This window comes from Pipistrellus kuhlii, unplaced genomic scaffold (genome assembly GCF_014108245.1).
Source record: "Pipistrellus kuhlii isolate mPipKuh1 unplaced genomic scaffold, mPipKuh1.p scaffold_m20_p_44, whole genome shotgun sequence".
NCBI lineage: Eukaryota > Metazoa > Chordata > Mammalia > Chiroptera > Vespertilionidae > Pipistrellus > Pipistrellus kuhlii.
In genome coordinates, this window is record NW_023425545.1 from 1,069,479 (window position 1) to 1,092,127 (window position 22,649).

A 22,649-nucleotide genomic window follows, 5' to 3' on the forward strand; every position below is an offset into this window, starting at 1 on the left:
TGCTTGGGATGGCATGCGGCTTAGACCAAAGTTGGGCCCAGCAACCTGGGGACCTGGGTTCTGGCTGGAAAGAATCCAGAGCCAAGGCTCCGTGGGAGAGAACATTGGCTGGCAAATCCGGAGGGAGAGGAGTCATTCCTAGAAGTGGCCTTGGGAAGCAGGTTACTGAGGCAAAGGAAGGGCTGGGAGCTGGGGAGCAGGAGGCTGAGGGTGAGGTGGCTGGGACGGGAGGGGGAGGGGGAGGAGGGGAAGGAAAGGGGAAAGGCGGGGGTGCTCCGGAGGGAGGGAGGGAGGGAGGGAGAGGCACCGGGTCCATCCTAAGGGCTTTCAGGGCGGAGAGCTAGGGGGGCCCCAGGGGAGGATCTGAGAGAATCCTGGGCAGCTCTCCAGCGGAGCCCTCTCAGGGTCCGGGCCTCCACTGACGGATGCCAGGTCGGTGCCAGAGGCCCATTATCCAACCAGCTGGGCCTGCGGCAGCCGCCGGCCGGCCTGGCTGTGCTGCTTCCCTGGGCCTGGAGCTGAGCGGCATCTCAGGAGGAAAGCCGGGCCACACGGCATGGCCAGCGCCGTGCAGGGGAGGAGCCTCCCTGGGGTGCGGCCCCCGCATCTGTCCTGTGCTGGCACCAGTCTCTCCTCCGCTGACTCTGTGCGGCCCATCGTCCTCGCTCTGCTCCTGCAGGCGCTCCGCCCCCCTCAGGCCCCCCTCCGGCCCCCAAACTGGCCTCCGTGTCGGAAGCCTGAGTAGCGCCGAGGTTTGGATGTGGCCACCAGGGGCCCATCGCTGTGTTCCCAGAGGCGGCATGTGCTTCCCCCTGGGGTGAGAGGAGAGGGGAGAGGGGAGAGGGGTGAGGGGTGAGGGGTGAGGGGTGAGAGGTGAGGGGTGAGGGGTGAGGGGAGAGGGGAGAGGGGTGAGGGGAGAGGGGTGAGGGGTGAGGGTGAGAGGTGAGGGGTGAGGGGTGAGGGGAGAGGGTGAGGGGTGAGGGGTGAGGGTGAGGGGAGAAGGGTGAGGGGTGAGGGGTGAGGGGTGAGGAGAGAGGGGAGAGGGTGAAGGGTGAGGGGAGAGGGGTGAGGGGTGAGGGGAGAGGAGAGGTGAGAGGTGAGGGGTGAGGGGTGAGAGGTGAGGGGTGAGGGGTGAGGGGTGAGGGGTGAGGGGTGAGGGGAGAGGGGTGAGGGGTGAGGGGTGAGATGAGGGATGAGGGGTGAGGGGTGAGGGGAGGAGGGGAGAGAGGTGACGGGTGAGGGGTGAGGGGTGAGGGGTGAGGGGTGAGAGGTGAGAGGAGAGGGGAGAGGGGTGAGGGGAGAGAGGTGGGGGTGAGGGGAGAGGGGAGAGGGGTGAGGGGTGAGGGGTGAGAGGTGAGGGGTGAGGGGTAAGGGGTGAGGGGAGAGGGGTGAGGGGTGAGGGGAGAGAGGTGAGGGGTGAGAGGTGAGGGGTGAGGGGAGAGGGGAGAGGGGTGAGGGGTGAGGGGTGAGAGGAGAGAGGTGAGGGGTGAGGGGAGAGGGGAGAGGGGTGAGGGGTGAGGGGTGAGGGGAGAGGGGTGAGGGGTGAGGAAGGGTGTCGCCCCCCCTGGGCTCAGAGGGGCGTCCCCCCCGCCTCCTGTGGGAGCAAACAGCCCAGGTCACTGGCACACGTGCAGGCCTGGTGGCGGCGCATCCAGCCTCTGCCTGTTTGTTTTGGGTGCGATCCAAGGACAACGCTTCAGAGCGATGTGAAAGCAAACAATGACCAAAAAGCCCCTGGAAACGGCCACGCCCAGCCCGAGGGAGCGGCCGCCGACAGACAGGAGCGCGCCGGCCTGCCCGCTGCCCGGCCCGGGAGCTGCCGAGGCGAGGCAGGCCTTTCGCTGCCGCCGGCTCGGACGATGGAGGGGAGCGGTGAGTGCCATGTCCAGGGGCCGCCCCCGCACCAGGATGTCTCTGGCCGGGCCGGGCTGGGGACCAGGGGAGCGGATTCGCGGGGCCTCACGGGCCCTGGAATGTCCTGGCCGCAGGCTCCACGTGGCAGCCTGTCCGGCCTCAGCACAGGGATGAGCGGCAGCTGGACGGGGAGGTCCGGTGACAGGATCTGAACGGTCCCCAGGGGGTGCCCTGTGGCCAGTAAGCCCTTCCTGCCCAGCCCAGCGGGGAATTCTGCCCCCAGTGCCCGGGCGGTCCCACCCCTTCCTCAGGTGGAGAGCCCTGCTTTGCGGGCCGGGAAGCCCTGCAGCCGGGGCGGCAGTTTCTCCCGGGCGACTTTTAAAAATGGAATCCAGTTTCCGATGTGGGGACTCCGTGGGAAGAGCCAGAGATGACGGCGAAGGCTACAGAACCCGAGCAAGAGTGTTCTCCAGCCCCACACGGATTTGGGGGACAATGAGTTCCTGGTCTGAGTTCCCTGATAGAGCAGGGGGGGGGGGGGGGAGAAGGAAGGTCTGCTGCCATGCAGCCTCGGGCTCCTCCCCCCTGTGGTTGCAGAATAACCGCACCACAGAGGCGTCCACGTCAAAATCCCGAACCTATGAATGCGACCTTATATGGCAAAAGGAACGTCGCAGCTGTGATGGAGTTCCCGCTCTTGAGACTGGGAGGTTACCTGGGTTCTCTGGGGGAGGAGGGGGCATGTGATCTCGGGGGCCCTGTGAGAGGGAGGCAGGGAGGGGGGAGTCCGAGAAGGTGCGAGAGCAGGAGCAGAAGCCGACGGAGACCTGCAGCGGCTGTGCCGGCGTTGGAGGTGGAGGCCAGGCCTGACCCAGGATGAGGCGGCCTCGGGAACGGGGAAGAGGCGAGGCCCGCTTTTACCTTGGCCTGCAGGGCGGCCGGAGAGCCACTTTCTGCAACAGCAGGAGCCCAGTCCTCCAGCAAAAAGCTCAGGTTTGCTCTTCCGAGCACAGGGACAAGCCCACCAGCTCGGGGGCCAGACCCGCCGAGAGGAGGCGGCGAGAGGTGGCAGCGGGGGCAGCAGAGCCGCGCCTCCCAACAGCGGGCACCACAATGCCCCCACACCCACGTCAGCACACACCGCCGCCCCGTTCCAGACACGGAGTACTGCACAGCTGGATATCTTTTAAAACGTACTTTCACTGATCCCAGAGAGGGAGAGGGAGAGGGAGGGAGGAATGGAAACATCAATGATGAGAATCATCGGCTGCCTCCTGCACGCCCCCCACTGGGGACCGAGCCCGCAACCTGGGCCTGTGCCCTGACGGGGAATCGAACCCTGACCTCCTGGTTCATAGGTCGATGCTCAACCATTGAGCCACGCCGGCCAGGCTGTCATTCATATATATATATATATACACACACACACACACACACACACACACACATACACATTTGATTTTTTACAGAGAGGAAGGGAGAGAAGTAGAGAGTTAGAACATTGATGAGAAACATTGGTCAGCTGCCTCCCGCACACCCTGTACTGGGGATGTGTCCGAAACCAAGGTACATGCCCCTGACCGGAATGGAACCCAGGACCTTCCAGTCCTCAGGCCGATGCTCTAGCCCAGGGGTCCTCAAACTTTTTAAAGTGGGGGCCAGATCACGGTCCCTCAGAGAGCTGGAGGGCTGGACTATATGAACTACTAATTCCTACTGTAACACCTCGGCTGCGCTCACTGCCCAAAAAACCTGGCGGGCCGGATCAGACTCCTCTGCGGGCCGCTGGGCCAAATTGGTTCGGGCCAGGCTGTTATTTCCATTAACATGTGGTACATTAATTAACACTCGAGTCCTCAGAACTTGCTGGTTTCCCTCCCAGATAATTGGCATTTGAAAGAGGACAAGCCCCAGGAGAGAATGCCTCAGAGAACACACCTCAGCCAGCGCCTGCAGGGAGAAGGCCACGTGATGCAGGCAGAGGTCAGGGGGCGCATCCATACCCCAAAGATCGCGGGCAACCACCGGAAGCCGGGCAGAGGCTCCTCACAGCCTCGGAAGGCTCCGACCCGCCCACACCTGGCTCTCAGACTCCCGGCCTCCGGACTGTGAGACAGTCAACACCGGGAAGGCAGCGGTTGTGGTACTTGGTCAGGATCCAGGGACAGCTGCCTGAGACAGGTGCAGGGCAGGCAGCTGGAATGAGCGACCGGGCGGCCTTCAGGGCGTTCGCCCTGAGAGGGCACGGGAAGGGGAATGCCCTGACCCCGAGCCAGGAAGAGCTGGCCTGCAGCGGGGGGCAGGGGGACCAGGGGCACGCGGCCGTGTGGGAGGCAGAGGCCGCAGGCGGGAGAGACCTGGGTTCCAGCTCAGCAGGGGCAGCCACGTTGACAGAGTAGAGCTAGGCTCACCCACCGCACACTCTGCGAGCAGCGAAGGGTCCCAAGGGCCTCAGGGCATGGGGCAGTGTGGGAGCCGGCACGGCCATGGCACACTCAGCCCCTCATTGGGCGCCTTGTGTGCCGCGCCAGCTCAGCCGGGCTTGGTGAGCCTGAGCGGTGAAGGATGGAGAAAAGACAGACGAGAAGGAAAGCTGGGTCTGGGTGGGACGCTGTCCTCTGACGGAGAGCTAGGGACAGCACCACGGCCTGTCAGCCATCTCTATTTTATAGCCGATGGCTCTGGGCAGAGGAAGGGCGCGCTCAAGATGTTTACCACGTTCTCCTGAGTTTCCAATTCACACAATTACACGCACCTGAACTCTATCAAGCCCACGTCACTCAGGCACGTGGGGCCACGTGCTCAGACCATAGTTTCAAGCTGACCACCACAGCTGTTGGCTGTCATCGTGCTGGGAGGCTCTGCCCTCCAAGTGGGGACTTGCAGGTGGCCATGAGGACTGTGCCCTCTCCTCAGTCCGAGGCTCGAACCTGCCCAAACGCTGTGGCCCCTCCCCACAGGGCAGCACCACCATCCCCGGCCTGGAGCGGCCAGCAGCATCTAGGAAGCGCTGGGTGCTGAGCCACCTCTGGGGCTGCCCTAGACCCAAGTCTGAAGAGTTTGTGAGCTGGCCGCGCCCCTCCCCTTGCCCTGGCACCCTCCTGGGCTGGAGGTCAAGGGAGGTAGCTCGTACGTAGCCTGGGGAAGGGAGATATGGCAGGAATCCTGGCCTCACCAAAGCCAGTCACTGCCACCTGGCAGCCTGGGCTCCAGGCTTCCGGAGAGCTGGGCGAGGCCCCATGTCTGCTTTCTTTAGCAGAAGAAAAAGGGGTGCTCAGTGTGTCCCCTGGGGCAGCTGCCCAGAAGCAGGAATGAGGGGTGGGTGGCGGGGGAAATGGAGAGGCAGCTTCTTTCACTTGTGAGACCGGTATTACCCGCATGCCAAGCTCCGGGTTGGTGATCAGGTCAGATCAAACTGATGCCAGGCGTGTGGGCTGGCCGGCACCGCGGCTCCCTCAGGACCCGGGAGGCGGGAGGAGCCTGGCGTGGCTCTGAAGATGCGTCCTCTCTCCCGGGGAGACTGCGCAGCGGGGTTACCGGGCGGCTCCATGGAAAGCCTCCCGCCCGGCCAGGGGACCGGGAGCACCAGGGCGGAGGCTGGGGCCAGCGCTCCTGGCTGTGCCTCTGGGGCTGCTGCCAGCGGCCTGGGGCCTGGACAAGCCCTTCACCTCTCTGGTTTCGGTTCCCCATCGTCCAAAGGGGAAGAGCATCTTGCTCTTGCCCAACCGTGCCTCTTGGGCCAGAGATGCTGATGGGCGAGTTCCCAGAGAGGAGAGTTCGGAGAGAGGGGCGGAGAGGCGCCTGGGGGAGGGAGGAGGGTGTGTGAGTGATAAGGATGAGGGGGCAGAGCGGAGTCTGCAGATGAGGGGGGCAGGGGGAGAGGCGGCCAGGACAGAGGAGCCATTGTGTGGATCCGAACTGGGGCCAGAGGCTTTGCCCTTCACCTCCTCCCACTGGGTCCCCGGCCGCACAGAGAGCCCAGCAGGCGCCGCCTCCCCTCCCCTCCCCCGCTGGGTGATCCCCCCACCCCCTCCAGGGGCTCCAGCCGGGGGAGCGGGAGGAGAGGCATCCCGTCCCACCGCAGACTCAGGCACAACCGTCCCAGAGCCTGTCTCCCATCCGACCCCAAGGTTTGAAGGCGGCGGCCACTCAGGCCGATGGCAGTGCCCTCCGAGAGGGAGAGGGCGAGGGCGAGAGAGAGGGACAGAAAGGGAGGTGCCGGCCGGCCCGGCAGCCGCCTCCCTCCGGGAGCCCCATCCCGCGTGCCGCGACCTCCAGGCGCCAAAAGCCAGACTCCGACCTCTGCCGGGGTGTGGGGTGGGGGCAGAGGGCACCGGGGAGGAGGGGGGTCGGGGTGGGGGGAGAGGGCACCGGGGAGGAGGGAGGTCGGGGTGGGGGGAGAGGGCACCGGAGAGGAGGGACGACGAGGGCGGGATCCGGTCCCGGAGCCCCACGCGGAGCCCTGTCCTCCGGACGCCGCTCGGGCAGGTCCGGGCGTTGCGTGACCGGCACTGCGGCTGCGGCCGCGCTCCCTCCCGCGCCGGCCCGGGGTGCGGGGCTGGCACATTCTAGATCCGACCCGGGCGGCGCGGGCGAACCCAGGCCCCTCCCTCCCCCCTGGTCCGGTTCCCCCCGTGGCCCGCCGCTGAGTCACCTTCCCGGAATGCCCGGGCGCTCCGGACGCGCAGGAATGCCCGGGGCGCGGGGGCGCGCACGGGGAGGCGCCGGAGCCGCCGCCGGGGCCTCGCCCGCCCGCCCCCCACGGGGACCCTGCGCCCGCCCCGGGGTGGGAGCGCGGCCAGAGCCGCCCCTTCGCGCTTTTTGGGGCGATGGGGAGGCGTGTGGGGGCGCGTGGGGCAGGTGCGGGCGGTGACCTCGGCGCCGCTGGGCCTGGACCGCCTCGGCCCCCACGGGGGTCTGGCTTCTTCCAGCTTCGGCGCCACCCGCGGGGCCTGGGCCGCTCCTCCCCCGGTCCCCGCCGGCCCCCCGGAGGCGCCACGTGGCGCCCACCCGGGGCGGACCCCCAGGCCCATGGACACCCCCGGGCGTCCGGGGTGGCGGGCCGGCCGCGGGAGCAGCTTCTCGGCCCAGAGGAGCCTCGTGGACGCTCGCAGGTTCCGGACAAAGGCGCCTGCGGCCCCCGGTCCCCCTCCCCGGACCTGGGGCGGCTCCGCGGGAGGACGGGCGGCGGAGGGGCTCCCGGCGCGGGGGGCTCCGGGCCCCCGACCCCCAGGGGGCTGGCACGGGGCGGGTGGAGGGGGGACCCGTCCCGGCCGCTACGACTCCGGGGGCCGCGGCGAGTTCGCGGGGAGCCCGCGCCGCGCGTTCACCTTCACGCGCCCGGAACGCTGCGCTCGCGGCGCGCCGCTCGTGCCCGGGTCCGGGGCTCGGCCCCGCGGATAACCTTCGCCTCCGCCCGCCGGCTGCGGCTCCCCTCCGCTCGGGCCGGCGCGGGCGGTCCGGGCGGTCCGGCCGGGACCCCGGGGCTGCGGGCGGCGCCGGGAGCGGGGGGCGGGCCGCCGCCGGGCCCTCCCCTCGGCGCGGGCGGGCGGGCGGGGCCGGCGGCGCGGAAGCCGGGCCTCCCGCATCCCGGCGGGGGGCGGCCAAGTTGAGCGAAAAGTTTGCGGCCGGAGGCGGCGGAGCCGAGCAGCCGGCGCTTCTCCCGCCGGCGGAGCCTCGGACGCGGGCGAGCCGGCCGAGCGGCTGTGGGGCCGGGGCGCCCCCCGAAAACCGGACGCGCTGGGTAGGGCCGCCGCCCGCCCTGGCCCCGCGGCCCGGGGCCCGGGGCGGCCGAGAAGCGCGTGGCCTCGGCGCCCGGCGGGCGGAGGGCGGCGCGGTTGGCGGCCGGGCTCGGGGTCCCAGGATCGCGGCGCGCGGCCCGGCGGAGCGGGGCCTCCGGAGGTGCTCGCGGCCGCCGCGGCCGTTCCGGAGCCGGGCGGGGGCCCGGCCACCGGGGCGGTTCGGGGCTGGGGATGGCTCGCCCCAAACTTCGTGCCCCGCGGTGTCACGTTGTGGGTTCTACGTCACCGGACCCTCCCCCCGCGGCCCCGGGGGAGGGGCGGGAGGTGACGGCTCGGACTGAGGGCCCGCGGGGCCCTGACTCACCCGTCGGGCCGGAACCCGAGGCGGCCCGGGAGGAGGGCCCCGGCGCAGCGGTTGGCAGCTGGGTTCCAGGACGGGAACGCCCTGGGTGTCGCCGGCCTCGGCTCCCGGACCTTTCCGAAGACCGAGCCCCCGGCCCCCGCGCCTTCCCGATGCCCAGGCGCGCCGCCCCCCGCGCGGGCTCCGAGGACCCGGCTGCGCGCCCCTCCCCGCGGGGAGCCGCCCGGGCCTCCGCCAGCGCCGTCTCCTCTTCCCCAGACCCCGCGGCCCCGGGGGACGATGCGGGCGTCCCCGTAGCGCGCACTCCGGGCGGGGAGGGCGAGCCCCACGGCCCGCTCCGCGACGCCCGCCTGGGCAGCGCCGATAAGGAGCCGCAGGCAGGAGCGGCCGCCGCGGACAGCGCCCCGACAGCGCCGCCGGGGAGCCCCGCGCAGCCGGAGCCGCGGGTCGAGGTTATGGATGAAGGTTTGTGTGGGCCGGGGGTGGGGAGAGCTAGAGGGGATCCCTTCTCTCCCTGAGCCGGGAAGGGTGCGCATTCAGCCGGACAAAAGAGAGGGCGGGGACGCTGGCCCTGACGGGGCCGGGCAGTGGCAGGGCCTGAGCCAAGGACGGCGATGCCGGGGGTGCCCTGGCCCTCCCTGCGGGAGGCCGCTGCCTCTGGCCAGCCCCCCTGCACCCAGGGCCCGGGTACCTGGGGCCCGTTCCCATCCCGGCGCCCCCGCTGTGGCCCCGCGCCCCCTGGTGGCCGGCGGGGACTCGGCCTTTTCAGGCTGGTTCTTTGCAGCCGGTGGTCCCCGCAATCTGCTGCCAAAGCCCTGCAGCGTGCTGGTGCTGCTGAACCCGTACGGCGGCAAGGGCAAGGGCCTGCAGCTCTTCCGGAGCCTCGTGCAGCCCCAGCTGGCCCAGGCGGACATCTCCTTCAGGCTCATGCTCACTGGTGAGTGCCTCCCCGAGGGGGGCGGTGGCGGAGCCCCCACGGACTGAAGCCTCCATAGCCACCTGGCCTGCCCCCTTCCAGAGCGGCGGAAACACGCGCAGGAGCTGATGCGGACGGAGGAGCTGGGATCCTGGGACGCGCTGGTGGTCATGTCTGGAGACGGGCTAATGCACGAGGTGAGGCCTGCGGGGGGACCGGGGGCGTGGAGGGAGGAGGGGGGAGAGGGGGAGGGGGAGGGGCATCCCCAGGCTGAGCCAGGCTGAGGCCGCTGTGCTCTCACAGGTGGTGAACGGGCTCATGGAGCGGCCCGACTGGGTGACTGCCATCCGGAAGCCCCTGTGTAGCCTCCCGTCCGGTTCCGGCAACGCGCTGGCAGCTTCTCTGAACCACTATGCGGGGTGAGAACCCAGGGCCGGAGCAGGCCTCGGTTTCCCCTCAGAGCGGGCCCACTGCCTGGGTTTCTTTTAGGAAATCTCATCTGCCAGGGTAACTTCCGTTCCCTCTTTGCTGGAGCTCCCACCCTCAGTGCTGGGGCCCTCTCGTGGCTGCCTCTACCTGCTCGTCTCCCTGCCCCCTGCCCCCCCCACCCCCACTCCCTGGGAGGGGCTCTGCAGAGGATGCATGAGTCCTTTCCCCCACAGCTACGAGCAGGTGGCCAACGAAGCGCTCCTGAACAACTGCACGCTGATGCTGTGTCGCCGGCGGCTGGCGCCCGCCAGCCTGCTGTCGCTGCAGATGGGGTCAGGGCAGCGGGTCTTCTCGGTGCTCAGCCTGGCCTGGGGCTTCATCGCGGACGTGGACATCGAAAGCGAGAAGTTCCGGCGCCTGGGGAAGATGCGCTTCACGATGGGCACCCTCCTGCGCCTGGCAGCCCTGCGCGTCTACCGGGGCCAGCTGGCCTACCTGCCCGCGGAGCGGGGGGCCTCCACCCTGCCCTCCTCCCCGGAGCTGGCCCGCGAGGCCCAGCAGGGCTTTGTGGACGCCCACCTTGTGCCCCTGGAGCAGCCGGTGCCCGCTCACTGGACGGTGGTGCCGGAGCAGGACTTTGTGCTGGTGCTGGTGATGATGCACTCCCACCTGGGCAGCGAGATGTTCGTGGCCCCCATGGACCTCCCGGCGGCCGGCGCCATGCACCTGTTCTACGTGCGGGCCGGCGCGTCGCGGGCCATGATGCTACGCCTCTTCCTGGCCATGGAGAAGGGCAGGCACATGGAGTGCGACTGCCCCTACCTGGTGTACGAGCCCGTGGTGGCCTTCCGCCTGCAGCCCAAGGGCGGGAAGGGGATGTTCACCGTGGACGGCGAGCTGATGGTCAGCGAGGCTGTGCAGGGCCAGGTGCACCCCAACTACTTATGGATGGTCAGCGAGTCTTCCTCCCTGCCGGAGCCGCGGCCGCGGCCGCCCCGCCAGCAGCCGCCTCCGCCATAAGACCCCGTGTGACCCCTCGCCTGGCTGTGCCTTACTGTCTACTTGGTGTGATCTGTGCTCAGGACCCTCCCCCGTCCCCGTGGAGGGCCTGTCCCAGCCCCCGTCGGGGGGAGGACTCCCGAGGGGGAGAGGCTGTGCTTCAGAAGGACCTGCTCTGCCCGCCAAAGGCCAGGCTGAGGCCTTGGGCAGGGACCCAGCTGGTTTGCCCATTGTGTGTGGAAGCCACTCTATTGTTCTGGGAACCCCACCCCGGGACTCAAATCCAAATAAAGTGGCATTGCCAGCCTCGTGGTCTGATCCGAGGGGCGGGAGGAAATGGAGCGGTCTCTCCAGTATTCCATGTAATGCCCAGGGTGCCTCCCGGAGTGGGCAGTCATTGTGGTGCTGAGCACAAGCCCAGAGCTGGCCCGGGTATCTGAATGATGAAACCGATGAAACCCCCTTCTTAGCCAGGGAGCTCAGCCACCAGACACCCCGCAGGTGGGCAGCCAGCTCAGAGCTACTAACCTGTTTCCCCGAAAATAAGACAGTGTCTTATATTAATTTTTTCTCCCAAAGTTGCACTAGGTCTTATTTTCGGAGGATGTCTTATTTTCAGGGAAACACAGTATGCCAGTCTTACCTAGACACACAGCTGGTCCCCGTGGAAAGGGACAGTGCCTCAAGGAAGGGGCGTTGGGGAACCAAGGACCACAGCCCCAAGGGATGCACCTGTTCCCTCTTAGAGCTGGTCATCCCTCCACCGAGGCTCCAGGCTGCGCGGCCTCCTCTGGCCCAACCTTGTGGGCACTGTCGGGCAGCAGTTAAAAGGAAGCAGCAGGGAGGGGCAGATGCCAGGCTCCCAACTGGGCAGTACTCTGGCTTACGGCCCAGGCAGGTGCGCCCATGCCAGCTCCCAGCACTGGAAGGCAGCCACGCTGCTGACACAGCCCTGCCCAGAGGCAGGTGCACCGCCCCCCACCCCCAGCCAGAGCTCCGCGGTGCCTCTGGGAATGCGGAAGGCACAGAAGCACCAAGGGCAGGGCCAAGTGGAGGGCCGCCCCCCCCAACAGGACCTCCTTCCCGGGGAGGGTGTGAGGTGCCCGGGGGGAAGAAAGGCCACAGAGCCGGCGTGAATGGCAGAGGCAGGTTTAATGGTGCCACCTTGTCTTTTTGTACATTGTAATGAGCCAAACCAAAAAAAAAAAAAAAATGCAAGTAAAAAAAGGGTTTAATCACACAGCACTTTATACAGATCGTAAGCAGTAGCATTCACATCTCCACATGAACGGCGCACGGAAGCACGGCCACCGGCCGCTCCCGTGTTGCTCCGGGAAGTGGCCGGGCCCCTCCCCGCGGCTGCTGCCCGCCGGGTGGAAACGGCACAGCTCGAGCGAGGAGCCAGCTTGTGGCGGACAAGACGCATCATGCTTTGGCTTCTTTGTGTTTCTAATAGGAGTTAATATCTTTGCTTTTGAAATTTATTTTCTTCCAACCTTAAATATTACATACATACACCAAAAATTACATACCTGCACTGTGCTCAACAGCATCCTCTTAACCTGGAGCTTCACATTATCAAAAGCTTAGAAAACGTGTAAACCTCTGGGCCCGTCTCTGCGAGGGAGACCCCACGCCCGCCGCCTCAGACTGAGTGGGATCTGAGGAAGGGCTGACAGGCCGCCTCCTCCGGGAGAGGGCTGGCTCCGTGTGAGTCACAGGCCACCTCCCCGCGAGATTTGGTAGTGGGAGGGGCAGAGTCCGTGGGAGAGGCCCAGCGCGGCCGGCCTGGATGTGCTGCTGCTCCCGCCTCGGGGGTCCTGGGACGGGACTGAGCGGGGAGCGGGCATTGGCTTCGGTTCAAGCAGGCGAGGCCGTGAAGCCGGACTGCCCACCCAGCCGCGCGGGCAGGAAGAGCAAGGCACCTACAGCTGTTTCTCTCCCAGCAGCTCCCAGGCCTCACCGCGTCAGTGTGAGCGCCACCACGTCTGGTGGCACCCGAGCCCGGCCTGGTCTCTGAGAGCAAGTTCAGGCCTGCGGGCTGTCCTGTGGGACGTGGGCCGGGACAGAGCCAGGCGTCAGTGACAGCGGCCGCAGCTCCCAGGGGAGTGATGCTGGGGCCGAGGGAGGACCTGGAGGCAGTGGTGGGACACGGGGAAGCTACAATGGCACTGAAGAGGATGACAGGGACCAGGGAAGTGGCCGGAGCAGCCCACACTTCATGCAAGGCACGGCCCTCGTTCTGCTGCTCTGCAAAGCTCAGGGCCCCGGAAGCCCGGAGCCCGGCCCTCGGAAAACTCTGCCTTCCACCCGAGAGGGAGGCGAGGGGCCAGGTGCCGACACCGCCCGGGTGAGACGGGGAGAGTGGACGGTCAGCAACGGGTTCCGCCGGCTCCGCACAGGCTCGCCTGCTGGAAGACTGCTTCCGAACAGAAATGGCAGCATCTCAAGAAACTCCTTGCACGTCAGCATCAAACTCAGCAGGAGGAGGGCAGGGGAGCTTGCAGGGGCCGGGGGAGTGGGAGGGGAAGGGGCTGGGGGAAGGGGGCGGTGCTGGCCTCTCCCACCGCGATACTCCTCGGCGGGCGCTACTTGTCGCCTGCGCTCTCGGGCATGCCGGCCTCGATCAGAGCAGCCCGGAACTGGGCCAGGACGCCGCGGATGCTCTTGATGAACCCCTTGGAAAGCGGGAAGAGGGGGAAGCCGATGTCGGGGTAGCCACTCTTCTCGGGCAAGAAGCTCCGGTAGCTCTTTCTCCGCTTCTTTGGTTTGACACTGGGCGGCACCGAGGCGTCCGGGGCGGCCTCCGAAGCCTGGTTTGTGTGGTCCCTGCCGGCTGCGGCCGGGCCCTGGGCGCCGCCCTCCGAGTCTGAGCCTGGGGAGGCCTCCCCAGCGGCCAGCCCGCCGTCCTCCGCTTCCTCCCGGCCGCCGTCTGAGAGCTCGGCCGCACCGGGCGGCCCTGCAGAGCCGCTGTCCTTGAAGATGCCGTTGGGCAGGGCCTGGGCCTGCTCCAGCAGGGCGTGCGTCTCCAGCCAGGACTCGATGCGGTTCACCAGCCGCCAGCCGCCGGTGCTGAAGTGCTGCCGGATCTCCTGCTCGAAGACCTCGGCCGGCCGCCGCACCAGCTGCGTCATGGACTGCACCACGCGGATCAGCGCCATCTCGTTGTAGCAGCGGCTGTTCTCGTAGCCCTCCTGCAGGCCCCGGTCGCTGTCGAAGCCGGCTTCGTTGTAGTACGGCTCGTTCACCAGGATCAGACCTGCGAGGGGAGCCGTCAGGACCGGCTGCCCGCCACCCCCCGGGGACGGCAGCTCCCCGCAGCACCGGGCCCTCCGCCGTACCTTGGATGGAGATGAGCACCTGGAGGAGGCTGGATTTGCTCGTCCACCTCTCTGTCCCCTGAAACACACGCACGGTCACCTCTGCCCCGGACACCCCCGACGGCCCGTCCCCCATCCCGCCGGTGCGGGCACGGGACTGACCTTTCCAATCCAGGTGCCCAGGAGGCTGACGCACACCTTCCCGTTGTCATACAGGTTGGGGTTCAGGCGGCCACTGCACTGGGAGAGGTAGCAGAAGTGGGGGGGCACGGCCGGGTAGATGTTGGGGAGCTGGATGTCAAACAGGTAGAGGCCGTCCTCGTAGGGGGTGCGAGTGGGGCCCTTGATCAGGGCTGAGAAGAGGTCCTGGGAGGGGGAGGGGGCGTGGCTGGCAGGGGCTCCGCACACAGGTCTGCCCTGCGCTTTCCCCGAGCGGCGGGCGCAGCGCAGCACCCGCGGCTACCCACGCGGCCGCGGCGAGAAGCTGATGCACCCCCCACCCCCGACAGACCACCTAGCGCCTTCGAACTCCTGGCGTAAAAGGAACTTTCCAGGTTTTATTTCTCTCTGACCATTATTTTAGAAGCTTCCTCAAACACCGGCCCTGGCCCAGGCCCAGCCAGGCAAGAACTATGACAGCCATCAGAGGGAAGGACGCTGCAGAGGGACGGGTGTGGCTCCGGAGGACACGTGGGCAGAGCCACGGACACCGAGCTCTGTGTCACGTGGGGTGGTCAGTGGCCCTGCCGGGGAGGGGACGGGAATGCTCTCTCGGAGCCACTGTGGACCTCAGGTTCCTGCACTGCGTCCCTTTCCCTCTGAGGGAGATTGGGGGAAAACAGAACAAAATAACAACAAAATACTATTCCCTTCCCCCTCAGCCGAGGCTAGAGTTTTCAAACAGACTTTCCTAAAAGCCAAGAAGAGCCAAGCCCCGCGGGCCACCTGAGCGGCACCCTCTGTGGCCTCGGGCCCCTCCAGCTCCTGCCGCAGGGGCCTGGCACAGCGAGGGCCGGCAGAGTCTGTGGACAAGAACCGGGGAGGGGGAGGGGCCGTTCCCTTCCTGGCACAGATGACACAGCGCGGGCAGCATGACTCAGACCCAGGCCCGCCACCAGGCCAGAGGGGAGTGAGCGTGATGCTATCACATGAGGGCTACTCTGTGGCTAAGAAGGGACGGAGACTAGGCCAACATGAACCAGCTGGACAGGTCTTGAAATTATCCTGCTAAGTGAGAAAAGCAAGTTACAGATGGTGTGTGCGATGCCATGCTATTTACATAAAAGAAATCATACAGAATAGCTTGTGTTTATGATGATACATCAGAATGTAAAATATAAAAAGCATCACCTATAAGGAAACGCACCGAACGCCTCAAGTCAGGACCCCGAGGGCCAGGTGGGCAATGGCCAGAGGCAACCTCCGCCTTTTCCGTAATGGGCTAACTTTTCAGAAAGACGTCTGGGCCCTGGCTGGTGTGGCTCAATGGACAGAGCATTGGCCTGCGGAATGAAGGGTCCCAGGTTCGATTCTGGTTGGGAGCATGTGCCCGGTTATGGGCTCGGTCCGTAGTGGGGGGTGTGTGGGAGGCAAATGATGAACATTTCTCTCTCATCAGTGATGTTTCTGCCTCTCTCCCCCTCTCCTTTCCTGAGGTCAATGAAAATATGCTTTAAAAAAAGAAAACTGGACTCGGGTAACAATTATATACCAATGATAACCTGACACTGACTTTTACACAGAGGGAGGAGAGCAGCGGCCACCGGCCTGGGCCCAGGTGTTGGACATGGCCCCACCCTCACCGAGACTGCTTCTCGCCTCCTCACAAGGCGGGCGGCCTCTCAGGCATCAGCCCGAAGGCCGGGGCCCACAGTGCCCAGTGCCCAGCTGCGCCTGCCCACGCCGCCCATGGGCTACTTGCCATTCTGTCCTCGAAAGTCTTGACGGCGATGCCGTCGGGCAGCGAGGTGGCCAGCAGCGCCATCTCCTTGCGCACCGCACTGAAGAACTTCTTGGCCTCTGGGGGCTGGAACTCGATCTTCTTAAAAGAGTGATTCGCTGGAGGGGAGAGAACGTGCAACCCCTGATGGAGGCCTGACACGCCATCCAGAGGGCAGCTCCGCGCATGCTCCCCAGACAGGCGAGGAGGCCCTCCCCCCAACCCCACACAGGGCAGTGCCCCCGCCCGGAGCAGCAGTGGGGCTGGCGGGGGCTGGCGGGGACTGGGCTCGGCCCCAGACCTACAAGCGCCGAGGGGGACTCACAGGGCGCGAACTCCAGCACAGAGAAGACCTCGCCCTTGGCGCTGGTGAAGGTGACGCCGGGCTTGCCGCCGCACTGCTGGCACAGCACCGGCGTCTCGCTGGGCCACTCGGCCTTCCCGGGAGACTGCGCCTCGGGCTTGTCCTCCTTGCGCTCTGCGTCCGGCAGGGCCTCCATCTTCTCCTCCTCGGCGATGGCCACGTTGTCCAGGGTCTTCTTGAGGTTCTCCTGCAGCTTCTTGATGTCGTCCAGGAACTTCTTCTCCCGCGTCGGCCGCTCAGGCTCCACCGTCGGGGAGGTGGGGGAGCCGGTCAGCAGCTGCTCCACCGTCATGTTCTTGAGGCTCTCCAGGATCTTGATGGCCTCCTTCAGCTCCCGGAAGCTCTTCGGGGGCCCGTCCTTGCCAGCCTTCTCTATCAGCCCGGCCACCGGGGCGGCCATGGCCACGGCCCCCTGGATGGCGGCCGTGGCAGCCTCTTCGCTGATCACCACGCCCTTGTCCTCCTCGGGGGCTGCCGGCTGTTCGGTGGGAGGGATGGGGGGCTCCTCTATCTTGGGGTGCTCGTCCTCCACCAGCCCGTTGTCCGTCTCCCAGCTGTCACTGTCGTCCTCCCACTCATCAGAGGACGCCCCACTGGTGCTGCCTTCCACCGAGTCGTAGTCCGACTCCTCGATCTCGGACTCGATGTTGTACAGGTGCTGGGGACAGACGGCACCTCTGAGGGCCTGCCGCCCCGGGCCGCCCTCGGAAACCAGAGGCCGGGCAGCCGCTCCACCTCCTCTCTTCCCCTCCTCCCCTGGGCTGTGCTAGGTCCACCTACATCTCCGGGAGGTGCCCTCACCTGCTCCATCCCAGCAACAGCCCCGGAGCCCCAGCCCACAGCCTGCTCCTCCCCGTGGACTCAGGCAGCCGCCCCCGGAGGACTCAGGCCAGAGGACACGCCGGAGGAGGGGGCGGTCCGGGACAGCTGGCCTGGTCACGTGTTCCCAGCCCTTAAGGAGGGGAGAGCTGGCCTGAGGATGGCTCGACCCCGGAGGTGAAGGGCGGGCACTGAGAACAGCCCTGAGCTCAGAAGCCCAGCAGGTGCTGAGCGGGCGGCTCTTCTCCTTCCTCAGTCCCGGGAAGGGTCCCTGGGAGGCGGGCGGCAGGGCCTGCTCCGCTCAGTGAGAGGCCCAGGCCCATCAGGGAGGCCGGTGACGGCCACACGCACCTGCAGGCTGCCAGGCGGGGGACCACAGAGCTGGGTGAGCAATGCCACCGCTCTCTCAGGCTTTCCCTGAACTCTGCTACCCTCAGAAAACGCCTCCCCGGGAGGGTGAGGGCCCGGCCTGGCCCCCGAGCGGAGAGGACAGGCCAGGCTTCCAGCCCCGCCGACGTGGCTGTGCGGTGAGGGCCTGGCAGGGCCGTACCTGAGGCAGGATGATGGTCTTGGAGTTGTCGGCCCACACCACCTCCACCTTGCTGCTGACGTCCACGCGGGCCACCTGGCCAACCGACGGCTGCGGGGCAAACGGGACAGGGTCATAGGGGCAGCCTACAGGAGGCGAGGCCAGCACCTCTGAAAGGCAGTGCCAGCAGAGGGTGGCAAGGGCAAGACCGTAAAAACAAGAGGGAAGTGGCCTAATCTGGAGGAGGCCAGTGAGTACGTCAAGTACAGGGCCCTCTGGCTCAAACACCCACAATGTGCCCTGTGCCCCGAGCTCCCACTCCGCCTGCTGCCGCCGAGCACCCCCTCCCACTTGCAGATCTGTCTGGACATCTTGTTCTTCCAGACATGTTTCTCCTCTTCCTCTGCTGGAACCCACCGCCCACCTGTGCTCCAAGGCCCGGCTCAGACGCCACCTCCCAGCCTGGCCTGGTTCCTGTGGTGCTCACCCGGCTCCGGCCTCAGGACAGGAGAGGGCTTCCCTAGCAACTGCAATAGGCTCAGGCCACTGTGTGAGCCCACCCTGACCCTGATCCTGACGCTGACCCTGACGGCAGGTGGCAGGCGCTCCTTGGCAGGTGCCAGGGTGGAGGGGCAGCTTGGGATGAGCCAGAGAACTTGAGGTCTGGTCTCCCAGAGCCACCTGGTGGCACCACCAGGCACTGCAGCTGCTGCACAGAAGGGGCAGCTACGGCAACTTGAACTTGGGGGTGCATACCTCATCCTCCTTGGGAGGAGCTCCGTCCTCAGTGTTGCCGATGCGAATGACGATGTCGGTTGTGCGGAACCGGAAGTCAGGGTGGTCAGCAATGTCATAAACGCTCACGTCTTCCTCTTCTCCAATCAGCTGGGCACAGGATGGGCTGTCGTGAGCCCAGCGCCCGCACACCAAGCCCCCCGAGGAGGAAGCAGGGCTGCACACTCACCTCCACGTCGTCCCCACTCGGCCGCAGCTTGAACCACTTCACCACGCAGGTGCGGCCCACGTGGTCCCCAGACTGCACCACACCGTAGACAGCGGGGTCTGGGCAGCTCTGGACTAGGGAACCAGAGAGCACACGACTAAGGAGCCCTGGTGGGGTCACCTGCCACCCTCTCTCCCACCCACCACATATCAAGCACAGCAGGGCACAGAACCCAGGTGTTCCCTGGTGAGGCCAGAGCCAGAAAAGGCTCCCCCAGGCCTCGAAGGAGCAGCCACCTCACAGGGAGTCTCCGAGCTGAGCCCCTTGCCCGCCTGCAGCCCCGCCAGCCCGCAGCGGGAACGGCGCCGGGAGCCAGCACTACCTCGCTTGTCCACCACGAAGTCCCCGGGGCAGAACTCGTTGTTGTCCAGGTGGTGCACCGGGAAGAGGTCGTTGGAGCGGATGTTGCACTCGACGGAGCCGTCTTGCCACATCACGTCTGCTGAGGTCATCGTGGTCACCACCTCCACCGCCACCCTGTGGGGGGCCAGTGAGCCAGGCCAGGCCAGGCCTCCGGGGCCCGCAGGCACCCTTCCGCCCTCCCTCCTTCCCGTGGGCTCGGTGGCCTGAACCTTCATTCCAACAAGGGCGCCAGGCCGATGGGGCTCCCCTGGAGCTCCCATGTCCTGTGACTTTCCTGAGAGCATCCGTTTGGAGAGCTCAAGTGAATGGGCCCAGAGGCCAGACTCGGGGTCAAGGCCACCGCCCCACCCTCTGTCTTACTCTCAGATCTCTCCTTTCCACCCAGGCCAACCCCAGGCACCTCCATCATCTCAGCTGGGTACCACGAGCCTTTACGACAGGGGTGGGGGACATTCGGCCTGAGGGTCATGTAAGGCCCATGAAACCGTTCAGTCTGGCCCTGCCAAGGCATTAGGGTTGAGCTAATTAAATGTCAGACCAAATAGAGCAGGCCAATTTTTAAAAAAATATATTTTATTGATTTTTCACAGAGAGGAAGAGAGAGGGAGAGTTAGAAACATCGATGAGAGAGAATCATCGATCAGCTGACTCTTGCACACTCCCTACTGGGAATGTGCCCGCAACCAATGTACATGCCCTTGACCGGAATCGAACCCGGGACCTTTCAGTCCGCAGGCCGATGCTCTATCCACTGAGCCAAACCGGTTTTGGCAAGCAGGCTAGTTTTTAAGTTGATAATTACGGCCCACAAATGATGTCCTAAGTATCCAAATGGCCCTTGGCAGGGAAAAGGGTCCCCAGCCCTGCTTTAGAGGGTTGCAGACCCTGTGTGTGAGCCGAGTGTGCATGCGGGGGGCTATGGAGTGATCCCAGGCTCGGCTCTCAGCCAGGAGGGAGGCCCCGCCCTCTGGTGTACCTGTCGCCCGGCTTGAAGTCCCGGGTGATTTTATTCTTCTTCCTCTTGTGTTTTCGCTTTAAGTTCTTGATAGACAGGGGGACGCTCTTTCTGCGATTCGTGCCGCTGCCACTCTGGGAGGAGGTGGTGGAGCTGGCGGAGGAGGTGACGGAGCTGGTGTCGTCCGTGTCGTCAGCAGCCTCGTCATCAGCGTCCTGCTCGGCGGAGTGCAGCCTGTCGTCTCCGCCCTCCTTCAGCAGGAAGGGGGGCAGCGGCTCGCCCGCCTCCGGGGCCTCCTCAGGGCCCTCGTCCTGCATCTCCCGGGGGCTGGCGGAACCGTCGGGCGTCTCCTCGGGGCTGGCGGACCCTGTTCCATTCTTGGTTTTGGGCCCCTCCCTCTTGCCTGTCTCCTCCACGGAATGGTCCCTGGAGCACTGGGCATTGGGGGAGCAGGACATGATCCTCACGACCTGCTTCTTCAACAGGCGCTTCACCTGCGAGGCAGAGCAGAGGGCGCTGTGGCCGGGCCTGGCGTACCTGCCCCAGGCAGCGTGGTCTGGGGAGGGACAGCTATGTACACCTGTGTGGCCTGCAAAGGTCACCAAGACTGCCCCCCACGACCTGGGGCACAGGCCGTCCTGCCAGTTCCTCAGTGCCCACAGCTCAACCCGGGACATACCTTCTTGGCCATCGAGCCCTCCCCCTGGGCACAGTGCTTCTCCGGACATTCGCAGGCGATCTTGGCCAGCTCCACCTTGGCCGGGAAGACAAACAGGCAGCGCTCCCCCAGCTGCCGCTGCGCATGGTCAAAGCATCCGAGACGCTTCACCCTGGAGGGAGAAGCGGGGCTGGGCCAGCAGGTCTCGGCCCCCACCTGCGCTGCGGCCTGGCCCTCGGGTTTCCAAGGGGTGGCATGCTGGAACCGCTCACCTGCCTAGGTTCTCCTGAGTGATGACCGAGGGCGGGGGGCTGACGCTGTCCGTGCCCCCTGGGCAGAAGCTCTTGGTAATCCACGTGACTTTCAGCTCCACAACCTGCACCTGGGCGGCGAGAAGCAGGGCCATAGGCAGCAGGCTCTGCAGCTGTTCCTTTCAGCAGCTCCCGAACCCTCCTGACCTCCAGGGCCGGAGATGCTTCAGTGTCCACCAGTACGACACCCCGGAGCAGACCCCACCTGTCACCCAGGCCCAGCCTGCGATCCCCGTCCCCTCCGCACCGCCTCAGGGCCCAGTGGGCTGCCACTCCCCACGGTCCACCTTGCTCAGCCCGGGCTGGTCAGGCTGGGGGACATCTGCCTAGTGGTCACCCATGACCACAGCCTGGGTTCTCCTTTCCGACAACAGGGTCCAGAGGCCAACAGGCTCAGCCGTCAGCCAGGCAAGGACAGGGCAGGGTGCTCAGCTCCAGTCCCACCCCCTCCCCGCCGGCCCCAGCCCTACCTCTTCCACCACCACCCGGAACTTGCTCTTGGTGCTGAGTACGGGCTTGACTCCCGACAGCCACTGGACGCTGGAGAAGATCTTGGCGGGGCCGATGAGCACCTGGCCCGGGTAGAAGCCGTAGGAATCGTCGAAGAAGAGACCCTGCAGGATCCGGAGCCAGAGCATAGGGCTCGTGATAGCGCCTCCTCGGGGGTGGGGGAGGGAGGGTGCTTCCCGTGCGCCTTCAGCCCCCCTCTCATCTGCCCCCCAACACCTGCCCTAGCAAGGCCTCCACGGTCCCTAAAACAAACCCCCAGGCTCCAGAGCAGCACAAGCTCGGCCTCACCAGTGTCGCTGGTCGGGGGACTAAGGGCCTAGAGGGCAGGGCCCCCCACCCTGTGTGATCGCGCCCAGCACCCTATTTCCTGTCTAAAGCGTCGCGCTGCACTAACACTGCTTACACGCTAGACAGAACGACTGAGGCTTTAAGAGGAGGACATGACGGAGACAGATGGAGAGAAGTCCCAATCCTCTCTGCCCTTTCTAGGAAACCACGTGCCCAGGAGCAGCGTTCAGCCTGGGCCGGCGCCAGCTCTGCGCTAACAAGTCCTTTTCCTCCACAGCCCAGAGGAACACGGAACACGAGCCCCCCACACGTACTGAGTCGCTGACGTGTGGGCAGACGTCATAGAGCTTGGCACCATCTTCAGTGTTCATGGAGCACCTGGAACAGTGAACACGGCGCGGTGACCACTCGGCAGTGGCCGGGCCTCAGGGAGGCCTGGCAGCCAGGACCGGGGATGCCGATCGGAATCAGAAAGAGCTATTCCCACGTGTTGGCGTCTCATGTGTCCTAAGATGGCACATTTCCTCCCCGTGCCCAGCTCAGCCTCTGGCCTGGGTACAAATGACCTAAAACGAACAAACCCCAACCCACTCTCTGCGTGCCCAGCACCACTCAAATGTCTAAAGCACAGGCTCCCAGCGGATACCCTAAGTCAGTGGTCGGCAAACTGCGGCTCGCTGCTCTGTTGGCTAATGAGTTTGCCGACCACAGCCCTAAGTGATAATGCTTCGCTCCCCAAACCAAGACGGGCCAAGACCAGGAACCGAGGGGCGCTAGGCTCGGCGACAGAGGCCGCGCGGGGCGCGTACCTGGCCCCGTTGGACAGCTTCAGGATGATCTGGTTCTTCAGGTCGTAGACCTTCCCCAGCCAGCAGTCATAGGCGATGTAGTCCCCGTACATGAAGGGCTGCGGACAGGACAGGGTGAGAGGCGGCAGGCAGCATGGTGTCCAGGGCACCATCCTGTGCTCCATGGAGACGGGAGGAAGGATCTACACAGCTGACTGCCCGGCCGTGGACTGCTCAGCCCTGGCCTAGTGCCTGCTGCAGCCAGCAGGCTTCTCCCGGTTCTAGCTGCACCGGCTCCCCTTCCTACTGTGAGGCTGCCAGCCTGAATGGAGTGGGCTGAGGAGGGCAGCTACACGCTCAGGACATGAAGTGGTTTAAGCACATAAATATCCAAGGATGCCAAGAGCCACGTTTCAACCAACTCCTGTGGTAGTTACAAACAGAACAGGTGTTGACACCTGGATGTGCGCGCACACACACGTATGTCTGTGTTCTGTCCCGA

The 22,649-nt window shown here is 65.8% G+C and overlaps 2 protein-coding genes across 4 annotated transcripts in view; one reads left to right on the plus strand and one right to left on the minus strand.

Annotated features, from left to right (window-relative positions):
* The first annotated feature begins 715 nt into the window (after window positions 1-715).
* SPHK1 (sphingosine kinase 1) lies at window positions 716-10,604 on the plus strand. The gene is made up of 7 exons (XM_045572145.1): window positions 716-817; window positions 1,688-1,872; window positions 8,215-8,421; window positions 8,741-8,893; window positions 8,975-9,069; window positions 9,176-9,291; window positions 9,535-10,604. The coding sequence occupies exons 1-7, from the start codon at window positions 759-761 to the stop codon at window positions 10,319-10,321; spliced, it is 1,602 nt and encodes a 533-aa protein (XP_045428101.1). The 5' UTR covers window positions 716-758; the 3' UTR covers window positions 10,322-10,604.
* An 832-nt stretch (window positions 10,605-11,436) lies between these two features.
* The window catches only part of UBE2O (ubiquitin conjugating enzyme E2 O), a 35,492-nt gene continuing 24,279 nt past the window's right edge, over window positions 11,437-22,649 (minus strand). Inside the window, exons 4-19 of one of the 3 annotated variants that reach the window (XM_045572123.1) lie at window positions 22,169-22,266; window positions 21,674-21,737; window positions 21,032-21,175; window positions 20,523-20,632; window positions 20,272-20,422; window positions 19,944-20,086; window positions 19,614-19,913; window positions 18,597-18,751; window positions 18,236-18,348; window positions 18,029-18,156; window positions 17,293-17,386; window positions 15,885-16,581; window positions 15,542-15,678; window positions 13,783-13,986; window positions 13,642-13,699; window positions 11,437-13,559 (exon numbers count right to left, since the gene is read on the minus strand). In XM_045572123.1, the coding sequence (XP_045428079.1) occupies window positions 12,889-13,559; window positions 13,642-13,699; window positions 13,783-13,986; window positions 15,542-15,678; window positions 15,885-16,581; window positions 17,293-17,386; window positions 18,029-18,156; window positions 18,236-18,348; window positions 18,597-18,751; window positions 19,614-19,913; window positions 19,944-20,086; window positions 20,272-20,422; window positions 20,523-20,632; window positions 21,032-21,175; window positions 21,674-21,737; window positions 22,169-22,266 (3,267 nt within the window). In that variant the 3' untranslated portion in view covers window positions 11,437-12,888. Of the gene's footprint in view, window positions 13,560-13,641; window positions 13,700-13,782; window positions 13,987-15,541; window positions 15,679-15,884; window positions 16,582-17,292; window positions 17,387-18,027; window positions 18,157-18,235; window positions 18,349-18,596; window positions 18,752-19,613; window positions 20,087-20,271; window positions 20,423-20,522; window positions 20,633-21,031; window positions 21,176-21,673; window positions 21,738-22,168; window positions 22,267-22,649 lie in introns of all 3 variants that reach the window. The other 2 variants (XM_036412188.1, XM_036412187.2) reach the window with 2 other exon arrangements.

What these genes read in the sequence shown, in the direction of transcription:
- SPHK1 (XM_045572145.1), top strand. Translation starts at nt 759, where the DNA reads ATGTGGCCACCAGGGGCCCATCGCTGTGTTCCCAGAGGCGGCATGTGC. An exon ending in GGTCGAGGTTATGGATGAAG is followed by an intron (nt 8,422 to 8,740) that starts GTTTGTGTGGGC and finishes GGTTCTTTGCAG; the next exon opens with CCGGTGGTCCCCGCAATCTG. An exon ending in GAGACGGGCTAATGCACGAG is followed by an intron (nt 9,070 to 9,175) that starts GTGAGGCCTGCG and finishes GTGCTCTCACAG; the next exon opens with GTGGTGAACGGGCTCATGGA.